Source organism: Plecotus auritus (assembly GCF_963455305.1).
Source record: "Plecotus auritus genome assembly, chromosome: 4".
In the NCBI taxonomy this organism is placed as follows: Eukaryota; Metazoa; Chordata; class Mammalia; order Chiroptera; family Vespertilionidae; genus Plecotus; species Plecotus auritus.
The window spans coordinates 143,478,637-143,490,267 of record NC_137775.1 but is presented as its reverse complement, the minus strand read 5'-3'; the positions used below and the strand labels follow the sequence as shown (position 1 = coordinate 143,490,267).

The 11,631-nt window shown below is 38.7% G+C and overlaps 1 protein-coding gene across 1 annotated transcript; it reads left to right on the top strand.

The window, feature by feature from the left end:
- The first annotated feature begins 11 nt into the window (after window positions 1–11).
- MRPL32 (mitochondrial ribosomal protein L32) lies at window positions 12–11,338 on the top strand. The gene is made up of 3 exons (XM_080665050.1): window positions 12–191; window positions 1,661–1,842; window positions 8,497–11,338. The coding sequence occupies exons 1-3, from the start codon at window positions 74–76 to the stop codon at window positions 8,749–8,751; spliced, it is 555 nt and encodes a 184-aa protein (XP_080521176.1). The 5' UTR covers window positions 12–73; the 3' UTR covers window positions 8,752–11,338.
- Window positions 11,339–11,631: the final 293 nt, after the last annotated feature.

Genomic DNA, 11,631 nt, shown 5'->3' with positions numbered 1-11,631 from the left:
TCTGCGTCTGTGCGCATGCTCCGAATAGGGGCGGGACTCGGCGGCCGTGTGGAAGGCTTTGGTGTTTGCGGCCATGCTGGTGCTGGTGGTTCCGCCGTGGCCTACAGCCTGGGGACTTCTCCGGAATTGTTGGCAGCGACTGCAGTGGAAACTTCAGCAGAGCCGGCCAGGCTTTCCCAGCCCTCCGTGGGGTACGTAAAGTAGGTCGCGGTAGAGAAGAGGTGGATGAGGGAGCCCCAGGCAGCGTGGTGGATACAGTTCATACGCTGCCCTTCTCCCACGTTTCGATCCGCGACAGGGGACGTTTCCAGGGACACTTACTTAGGAACAAGAGACAGTTGTTTTTTCTGCTTCCTGTCCGCAAAAGAAAAAGCCCTCCGACACATTCTTACACTGAATGTTACTGAAGCTCATTAGCTCAGCATCAAGGGCCGCCACTATCGGGATCCTTTGATCTTTCCTTTCCTGTCCTCCCACACCTTAAAAGCAATTTGTCTTTGTGGTGTTTGAGTTCCGTGCAGTTAAATCCTGATCCCCGTGTTTCCCCCGGAAACTAATTTGAATTGGAAGTGTCTTAGATATTAAAATTTTATATTTACATTCTGCTCCATTTCTGAGGTCTACCAAAGGTGGCAATACACAGGCAGTCTGAAGTGAGAGCCCACTCACAATATGTCAAAGCCTGCCTGTGCTCCCTGGGATTATTTCCAGAACAATCCCATCAGACATCACCTTTCAGCTGAGGAAATAGGCTGAGAAAGGTCCCGAGGTTACACACGCCTTCCAGAGCCTGTGCTGTTAACCACTGGCCTATGCTTAGAGATACTTTTAGGTAAAAAGGAATACCAGTTTTTAAGTGTTGCACAGCTTTGTATACTTAATTTTTAAAGTGTAAAATTTTTTTTAAAATTATTGATTTTAGAGAGAGGAAGGCTGAGAGGGGATCAAACCCTCAACCTTGGCTATTGGCATCATGCTCTAACTGGGCTACCCAGCCAGAGCCTGTATATTCTTAAGAGTACCTAAAATCAAAAGAAATATTGCAAGTCTGAGGAATAGCAAGGAGCGGGTAAAGGAATCTATTTGATTTTATAAACAATTTAGAAAAAAGTGAAATGTTGATGGTTACATAAACTAATTTACAAAGCGTGGTGAGCTAGTTCTCTTTCTCAGAGAACAGATAGGAATCGAGATAAAATATTATGAACTAAGTGACTTAAATAGGGCCTGCCAGCTTATATGACAAAGGAACTAACTCAGTTTGAATATAATAAAATTTTAAAAAGCCAGTAGGCAGTTTTCTCACTAGGTCAGAAGTGTCCTTTGGGACTCTCAAGCTTAGATTTACTTGCAAAATAAGTAGACGTACTGAACACCGACAGGATATGGACAAACTCTTGCTAGAATTTCACTGATTTCATTTCAGCAGGTGTCTCTAAGAAAAAAATTATACTTGTGCTCTTTAAAATTGCTTTATGTATGAGCTTTGGTATAATTTAATAGCTAAGATTTTCTGTTTAATGTCTATTGAATGTAATATTCTAAGTTATCTATAAATGTCTGTTTTCATATCACTCTTGATTGTTAAGGAGAATTATATTTGAAAATAGTCGCTTAGAAACTAAAAACTGATTCTGAATCTTCATGTTTTATTTTGTAGAACCAGCATTAGTGGTTCAAGGTCCGGCTATATTTACAGAATCAGCAAATGATACTAATGGAAGTAAGGAGATTTCCAGCCTTTTGGATAGTATCTTTTGGATGGCAGCACCCAAAAAGAGACGCAGCATTGAAGTTAACCGGTGTAGGAGAAGAAACCCTAACAAGCTTATTAAAGTTAAGGTAATATGTTCATTTTTGTAGGTGTACTGTTTCTCATGACTATCACTGCATATCTTCCTTGTGTATTCATATAACCTTTAGGTAAATTATTCTCAGATCTTGTATGTCCACTTACTTCTGGCTTAAATAAAATGCAATATTCTCAGTATGTGTGTCTACTGTCCTGTCGCCTGAATAGTAACACAGTCAAGGAGGGAGTTTGGAGTCTGCACAGAGGACTGGATTGTGAAGAGCCGAAATGACTTTTTAATTGTGAGCTGTGCCACTCCTGAGCTATATAATTTTGAACTATTTGTGGGTAAACATTTTAACTGTAGCAGGACCTGAAATTAGTTAGAAGCAATAGTTATATTGGACCTTGGTTTTTCTGGATTTTACATATTCTATTCTTCATTGTGTCCAGTAAAATACTGTGAAGGAAAATCCTTAGATTGGTAATAAGAATAGTTAACATCTACTAAGTGCCTATGATGTACCTAAGATGTGAATTATCTCATCAGTCTAACAGCCCTCCAAAGTAAACAGTGCTTTGATCATTTTTAGGATGAAGAAACTGAGGTAAAAAGAATTTACCTGTGGTCAGGTTTGAGCCTGGCAGTCTAATTCTTGAGCTTAAATTTTTCTCTTTAAATTTTTGTGTGTGTTCCTGTCATCAGATAGTTCCAAATCTCCACTCTCCATTGGATACATGGATACACTGTCTTCATTGACCTAGTAAAAAAATACAGTGTTTATTACCTTTAATCTGTTAATTTATGGCTTTAATAGCTATGTTTGAATTATTGGCATTCCATAGCAGCAGCACAGTGCAAATGAAACTCCAGAACAGAGAACTTAACTATTAAGCTGTTACGTTCATCATTAAACTAAACCCTTAGAACTTTAGCCAAGAAGTGTTAATGAGTCAAAGTTGAGACTAGACTTAAAATCTCGAACTGAAAAGTACTTCATTAATTAAACAACAATAATTCATAGAATTGGTTGAGAGAATTTAAAATTTTAGGGAGCTATTATATGATGTCCTTGACTGTTTATTCTGAGGGAAAAGAATAGCTCTTATCCTGTGCATTCATTGAATTTTCTGCTACATGTATTATCCTGGGTGGGGTTTTTTAATATTAAATTTATTGGAGTTACGTTAACTAATTACATTTCAACTGTACAATTCTGTGATACATGATCTGTTTATTGCATTGTGTTTCCACCACCCAGAATCAAGTCTCCTTCCATCACCATGAATTTGGCTTCCTTTACCTTTCTCTACTTTCCCTACCTCTCTTCTTCTCTGCTAACCATCATACTGTTGTCTTTGTCTATGAGTGTTTGTTGCCTTCTGTTTTATATCCTACATATAAGTGAAATCGGATGGTTTTTGTCTTTTTCCAGCTGACTTATTTCACTTACTATGATATTCTGAAGATTCAAATGGCAGTATTTCATCTTTTCTTATGGTTGAGTAGTAGTCCATTGTGTATATGTACCACATCTTCTTTATCCAGTCATCTACCAAAGGACACTTGGGTTGTTTCCATGTGAATAATGCTGTAATAAACATATGGGTAAATATACATCTTACAAATAAATGTTTTCAAATTTTTCAGGTCAGTACCCAAACGAGATATTGCTGGGTCATCTGGTAGCTCAATTTATAATTTTTTGAGGACCCTCCATATTGTTTTCCATAGTCTTTATACCAATTTATATTCCCACCAGCAGTGTATGAAGGTTTCTTTTTCTCCCAGTCCTCCAACACTTGTTTTTATTAATTTGTTTTAGAGAGAGAAAGAAACATCAATTTATTATTGGACCCATCCACGCATTTATTGGTTGATTCTAGTATGTGTCAAGACTAGGGATCGAACCCACACTTTTGGCATATTGGGACATTGCTCTAACCAACTGAGCTACCCAGCCAGGGCTCTTTGTGGCTTTAATTTGCATTACCCTTATCACTAGTAAAGTAGAGCATCTTTTTATATATCTGTTGGCCATTTGTATGTCTTATCGGGAAAAATGTCTCTTAGGTGCTCTGCCCATTTTCTAATTGATTTTTTTGTTCAGTTGTATGAGTTACTTTTATATTTTGGATATTAGCCTATTATTAGAGGTTGTTTGCAAATGTTTTCTCTCTTTCAGTTGGTTGCCTTTTTGTTTTGTTGGTTTTCTTTTGCCGCGCAGGAGCTTTTTAGTTTGATATAGGGGTCTTTTGCGTTAGGGGTCAACTTCATAAAATCCTCTCTCAGATCAAGATCCATAAGTTTAGTACCTATGCTTTCTTCTACTTATTTTACTATTCCAGGTCTTATATTTAGGTCTTTGGTCCATTTTGAGTTCATTTTTGTGTATGGTATCAAATAGCAGTCTATTCTTTTGCATATGAGTTTCCAATTTTTCCAGCACTATATATTGAAGAGGCCTTCTTTTCTCCATTGTATGTTTTTGGCTCCTTTGTAAAAAATTAGTTTTCCATAGATATGTGGGTTTATTTCTGGGCTCTCAATTATATTCCATTTATCTGTGTATCTGTTTTTCTTTACACTGTTTTGATATTACAGTTTTGTGTTATAATTTGAAATCATGGAGTGTGATACCTCTGGCTTTGTTCTTTTTCTCTCAGGATAGCTTTAGCTATTTGTGGTCTTCCGTGATTCCCTACAAATTTGATGATTTTTTGGTTCTATTTCTTTTTATAATGCCATTGGGATTTTGATCGGGATTTCATTAAATCTGTTTATTGCTTTAGGTGTTATGGCCATTTTAACTATTGATTCTTCCAATCCATGAATATATAATATCTTTTCATTCCTTTGTGTCTTCTTCAGTTTCTTTCAGTAGTATCTCTAGTTTTCAGTGTACAGGTCCTCACTTCTTTTGTTAAGTTTATTGCTAGGTATTTTATTTTTGTCTGAGATTTCATTCTTAGTATATAGGAAAGCATTAAGTTTTTGTAGATAGATTTTGTATCATGCTACTTTGCTGTATTTGTTTATTGTTCCTAATAGTTTTTGTGGAGTCTTTAGGGTTTTTTAATGTAAATAATCATGTTATTTGCAAAAAGTGACAATTTTACTTCTTCATTCCCAATTTGGATGCCTAAAAGTCCTGGACTTTTACTTTGGGGGAGGTTTTTTATGACTCTTTCGATTTCTTTAACTGTTGATCATTTATATTTTTTAATTCATCATGATTCATGCAAAGAAGGTTATATAGTTCTAAGACCTTGTCTATTTCTTCTAGGTCAGTGGTTCTCAACCTTCCTAATGGCGCGACCCTTTAATACAGTTCCTCGTGTTGTGGTGACCCCCCAACCACAAAATTATTTTTATTGCTACTTCATAACTGTAATTTTGCTACTGTTATGAATCGTAATGTAAATATCTGTGTTTTCTGATGGTCTTAGGTGACCCCTGTGAAAGGGTCGTTTGACCCCCAAAGGGGTCATGACCCACAGGTTGAGAACCGCTGTTCTAGGAAATCAAATTTGGTAGCATATAGTGGTTCATAGTATCCTTGTATGGTCCTTTGTATTTCTCTGGTTCCCAGTATAACGTCTCCTCTTTCATTTCTGATTTTGTGTATTTGAGTCTTTTCTCTTTTTTCCTTATTGTGTAAAGCCAAACGTTTGCCAGTTTTATTAATCTTTATTTCCTTTCTTCTACTGACTTTGGGTTTCTTTTGTTATTCTTTCTCTAGTTCTTTAAGGTGAAATATTAGGTTGTTTATTTGAGATTTTTCTTGTTTCTTGAGGTCGGCCTGTAGTGCTATAAACTTTTTGCTATATCCCCCAAATTTTGATATGTTGTATTGTCATTCTCATTTGTCTCTGTATCTTTTTGTTGTTGTTGTTAATCCTCATCCAAGGATACTGTTTCCATTGTTTGTTTGTTTGTTTGTTTGTTTGTTTGTTTGTTTGTTAAGAGAGAATGGAAAGGGGTTAGGGAGGGAAGGAGGGAGGAAAGAGAGAGAAACAATGGTGTGAGAAAAACACATCGATTGGTTGTCTCTCGTATGCACTCCACCAAGGCCAGGAAACAAACCTGTGGCGCTTTGGTGAGAAACATTGATAGGTCACCTCACTCATGCACCTTGACTGGGGATCGAACCCACAATCTGGGTGTGTGCCCTGAGCATGAATCAAACTCGCCACCTTATGGTATACAGGATGATGCTCTAACCAACTGAGCCATACTCACCAGGGCTGAAATCTTTTTGTTGTTTTATATTTGAGACCTCACTGTTCAGTAGGTTGATAAGTAGAAATCTTACTTTTGTTTTCCAGTAGGTGTTGCTGAAGCATAACTCACAGTTGCATAGCTGCCTCCCCTCACCCTCCCAGAGCTTACAGCAGCCTCAGCAGATTCTGTAGCAGTAGCACTGGATGTGTCAATGACAGCACACACTCTCTCTGCAACACTGAAGACTAGAAGGGCAGAGTATTTCTCCCTGAGTGTCAGGCACACACTGCAGCTCAACCCAGTGACGGGCTTCTGGGATCTCTGTGGGGTGGTGGTGTCTTTGCTATGGAATATGACCTGTATTCCCTGGGGAGGTGGACATCCCTTAGTCTCGGCACCACCCCTGTGTGGGATTGTGGTAGGCAATGGGTCTCTGGGTCTGTGAGATCCTGACACTGCCTCCTGCAACTAGATGCTGCTACAGTGTTGTCCTTTCTGAGGTGTCCCAGGTGCCTCCACTAGGCTCCACTGCAGTGGGTGGGGTTAGGTGGGTGGGGAAAAGTCTGTTCTTGAGTTTGTGGCCTTGCTCTCCTTCCAGTAATGGTGGCTGCCCGACCTCAGCTCCATATCTCTGCCCTGTCATTAGGTTAAGCTGCAGTATGCTCCTGCTGCTTAGAGTTGGATGTCTGCCCCTCCAGTCCTCAGGGCTGCGGAGAGAGTGCACTGTAACCCTATACCTTCCCCTGCTACCTATCTGCAGCTGCTCCTGTGAGTTTTGGGAGGTTGAGGGAAAGCCACTATGCATCTGTGGCTTTGTCTTCTGCCTGATAATAGCAACTACTAGACCACAGCTGCCACACTTTTGTATTCCATCTCTGCCCTTCACTGGGTTTTGCTGCAGTGTTTACTGGTCACTCAGGAGGAATGTTGATTCTAACTCTGTTCCTTAGGGCTACAGTATGCGCTGTAACCCACACTTTTCCTACTACTGAGGGGCCATAATGAGCTCTGGGCTGCTGTTTTGATACCCATGTCTGGCCTTCCTCCTTCCCTCCTCCTCCCCTTTTCCCTGAGATGCACCCACCTTCAGATGTTTCAATGCATGGATCTCTCAGCTGTGTTTATGTGTTGAGTAGAGAATCCTCTGTTGCATTATAGCTGTCACACTTATAACTTAAAGGGGATAGCCCTCGAGGTCCTCATGCTGCCATCCTGCTGATGTAATTCCTATTTTTCTTTAGATTTCAAACCTACTTTTAAACACATCAAAAAGACTTCTTTAAAGGTTGTCATTTTCTCATTAAAGTTGGATAGATGTGTAAAAACTCATTAAAATACCCTCAATTTATAACAAGACGGAAGTTTTACATTAAGGAGTAATCAATGTTCCTATGTTAAAAAGAAAATTACACCATCTACCAACTATACTTCACATAGGGATTTGAGTTATACTGTGATAAATCAGGGGAAGCCAGCTTGTAATGTGTTTATCATTTTGTTTTTCTGAAGATAAATTAAAAGGAAACATTAAATTTTTTTTATTATATGCTTAGATTTTGAAGATGTGGAACGGAATAGAGTACCATCCTATCTAATAAAGAGGGAATATGCTAATTGACCATCACTCCATCACAAAGATGGCTGCACCCACAGCTGAGGCCAAGTTCCCATAAGGAGCCTTAACGAGCAATCAGCAGGGACCTGATGCTACGCCCTCCCCTGCCCTGGTGGGGCTTGACAGGGGACCTCAGGCTGCATCCCCCGCCCTGGCGTCAGGCTGGGGGACCTCAGGCCGAACCCCCCACCCCAGCACCAGGCCAGGGGACCTCGGACCGCACCCCTGCCCGGCGGGGCTTGACAGGGGACCTTAGGCCACGCCCCCCGCCCCAGCACTGGGCCAGGGGACCTGAATCTACGCCCCCTGCCTGGCAGGGCTTGACAAGGGTGGGACTGGCCAGGTCTGGATCTAGCCCAATTGGGGGGGCGGGGGCGGCGGCTGGGTCTGGGTCTCACGCAATTTTGAGGTGCATGTGGGTGGACAGGGACTTGACTCTGGGTCCCATGGTGTGCCCCAGACTCTGACAGGAGGAAGATTTTCATACACATTTTACTAATTTTCTTTCATCTCTGACACTTCTATTATAGAGAAAGGGCAAATAGCAATATTAAATTATTTCCTCTAATTAATCCCCTTTTAATGTGCACGAATTTCGTGCACCAGGTCACTAGTTTTAAATAATATGACTGCTGTGTAGATTCAAAGTCAGTGGACCTGAGTTGTAGTCCCAGTTTTTCTACTAACTCTAACTCAATGTTGTTTACCCCAGTTTTTCTGTTAAAGTGAGATTGAACTAGATGGTATGTGACCTCTCATGCAGAAAACTTAAATATAAGCATCATTCCCATCAGTAATTTTTTGTTCATTATTTTGCCTCTTGTTAAAATACGTTTTTGTTGTTGTTGATTTTTTTTCTTATAGCACAACATAGTCGTTTGTCCTGAATGTGGTCACCTGAAACAGAAACATGTCCTTTGTGGCTATTGCTATGAGAATGTGCGCAAGGAGACTACAGAAATCAGAAAAGAGATGGGGAAACAAGAAGGGGGTCCTTTTAAGGCTCCTACTATAGAGACCATGGTGCTGTACAGGGGAGAGACACCATCTGAACAAGATCAGGGCAAGAGGATCATTGAACGAGAAAAGAAGCGACCATCCTGGTTCACCCAGAATTGACACCAGAGATGTTTAAAAAGGGTAACTTTGTGTAAAACATTTCTCCTGGAAAAGAGGAAGTTTTTTTATTTTTAATGTTTTGTGTCTTTTAAAATCATCAATATAGCTTAAAACATTCTTCATAAGAAGTTTTGTGTGGGTAATTTGAACACGATTATCAGGAATAAAATCTGAAAATGTTTGTGCAAAGGCTCTGGATTTATAGGTCTGTTTCTATTATAAGGTTTTAAGTAAACATAAAATTTTCAGGACAAAACAATAAAATAATTTACAATTCATACCAAGAGTTATGTGTTTGGCTCTGATTTTCTTTGTTTGCCAGTGTTTTTTCTTACACAAGTATACTTACACAAATACTTTTGTTTAACACTTGGAAGTAGGTTGTTATTTTAATTCTGGGTATTGTTTTTTAAGATGGTAATTCTAGCAATGAGAAAAGGTTTGTTCTGTTTGGGGTTTTTTGATTTGTTTTTGAAAACTAAAATTGCCTTTGGTGGCATTTATATGGGATGCATTATGTTAATTTACTTAGAAAAAATAGTTCTTGACATTTTACATGAAATCAAAATAACATTTAGAATTCATTAAACAGTTCATGAGATTTGTAATTATTGTTTTGGGAGAAAGACTTTTAAAAGGAGATGTGAGTAAATTCAATAGTACACAGAAAGTGTGCTAAGGATGTTGCCTTTACATTTTCCTTTTAGTATGTCCTTTTAGTTTATTTTACATTTTTATTATTTTTATCTCTTTGTAGCAATAAACTTTTTAACTTAAAGCAAATCATTTAATATTTCTCTCTCCTCTGTATCTACCTTGAGCCCAAGGTTTGCTATATTTTTTCCTAAGTAAGATAACTTATTAAAATACACAGAGGTAAGTAAGGGATTATGGTTTAATGGAAAATCAGTAGACAAGATAAAACCCAGGGATATATTTTAAACAATGCATATAACCGTAGCCTGAATAAGTATTAAAGTTAGGCAGCAAATTCAACATTTGAACTTTCTTTTCCTTGAAAGAGTTTACATGGGTAAGTCTCTACAAGTTAAGACATGATCCAGAAATACACCACTATCTTGGTACTAAGGCCTGATGGACATTTCTCCCAGGCAACTTTATAATGAGAATTCTGTGAAGGGGTAATCCATGCTATTCCTAGAAGTAAAATGACCAGTTTCGTGAGGTACAGTAAGACCAATAATATGTCAAATGCAGTTCAGCAAGAGCAGATCCTTAAAACTAACAACATATTGGAATCCCAGTAAATAACTTTTTAAGGCTTGGCTTGATATGGGCATAAAATTGAGTTTCTAGAGGAATTATCAATATTCTTATTAAGGTACGTCTGCAGATAATTATTTCTTAGTATCTGACAAACCTTAAAAATGCTGTGTCACACTTAAGGTAGGTATACCAGTTAATGCGGATTTTTTTTCAATAGGTGGAGTTACACATATGTTGATATATATGCGATTTGATATGTATGCTATTTTGTTGTATTGACAGCAAGCTTCAAAACTTCATATGTCAAATTTTCTGAAGGTGTTAACATCATAGATATTTTTATGCTTAAAAATGTCAAATTTCATGCCAAAAAAGCATTTGTGGGACGTTTTAATTCATTATTTTGAAGAAAAAGTTATATACTTCAGGAAGTTTATGGTGAACATGCTCCATCTCAAGATACTTGTGAACGCTGGTTTAAACGCTTTAAAAGTGATGATTTTGATGTGAAAGACAACGTCTAGGTCAACCGAAAAATTACAAGCATTATTGGATGAAGATGCGTGTCAAACTCAAAAACAACTAGCAGAAAGATTAAACGTTGCTCAGCAAACAATTTCTGATCATTTACAAGCAATGGGAAAGATTTTAAAGGAAGGAAAATGGGTGCCACATCAACTGAACAAAAGACAAATGGAAAACTGAAAAGTCATCAGTAAAATGTTGCTTCAAAGGCACGAAAGAAAGTCTTTTTTGCATTGAATTGTGACTGGCAATGAAAAGTGGATTTATTGTGAGAATCCCAAATGCACAAAATCATGGGTTGATCCAGGTCAACCATCAACATCGATTGCAAGACCAAATCGCTTCAGAAAGAAGACAATGCTCTGCATTTGGTGGAATCAGGAAGGTGTGGTGTATTATGAGCTTCTAAAACCAGGTGAAACCATTAATACTGATCGCTACCGACAACAAATAATCAATTTGAACCACACTTTGATCGTGAAATGATCAGAATGTGCCAAAAGACATGGCAAAGTAATTTTGCTTCATAATAATGCATCATCACACACATCAAAACCAGTTAAAGACACGTTAAAATATCTTGCCTGGGAAATATTAACCCACCCGCCATATTCACCAGACCTTGCTCCTTCAGGTTACCACTTGTTCCGATCGATGGCACACGCACTTTCTGAGCAGCACTTCAAAACATAGGAAGAAGTGGAAAATTGGGTCTCTGAATGATATGCCTCAAAACAAGAAAAGTTCTATTGGGACAAATTACCTGAAAGATAGGGGAAATGTGTAGCTAGCAATGGACGTTACTTTGAATAAAGCACTTTCGATGTTTCTCTTGAAATTATCATGTTTTCTTTGATTACAAAATCCACTATTATTAACCAGTACACCTAGTACTTGAGGTAGACATGACTAAAGAAAACTAAAGCTAACCAGGTACATACCTGAATCTATTCCACTACCTACTCAGCATGTCGGTTGACAGTCACCAGGTTGCAAAATGTACCGGTACATTTTATACTTTGATTAGAGGCCCAGTGCATGAAATTCGTGCACAGGTAGGATCCCTAGGCCTGGCCGGCGATCAGGGCTGATCGGGGCTTCCGGCTGCCAGCCAGGGCCTTCCTTCGT

Excerpts from the sequence above, each read along its gene's own strand:
- MRPL32 (XM_080665050.1), top strand. The coding sequence starts at position 74 with ATGCTGGTGCTGGTGGTTCCGCCGTGGCCTACAGCCTGGGGACTTCTC. Across the intron at positions 192-1,660 it reads CTTTCCCAGCCCTCCGTGGG|AACCAGCATTAGTGGTTCAA; the intron begins GTACGTAAAGTA and ends TTTATTTTGTAG. Across the intron at positions 1,843-8,496 it reads ACAAGCTTATTAAAGTTAAG|CACAACATAGTCGTTTGTCC; the intron begins GTAATATGTTCA and ends TTTTTCTTATAG.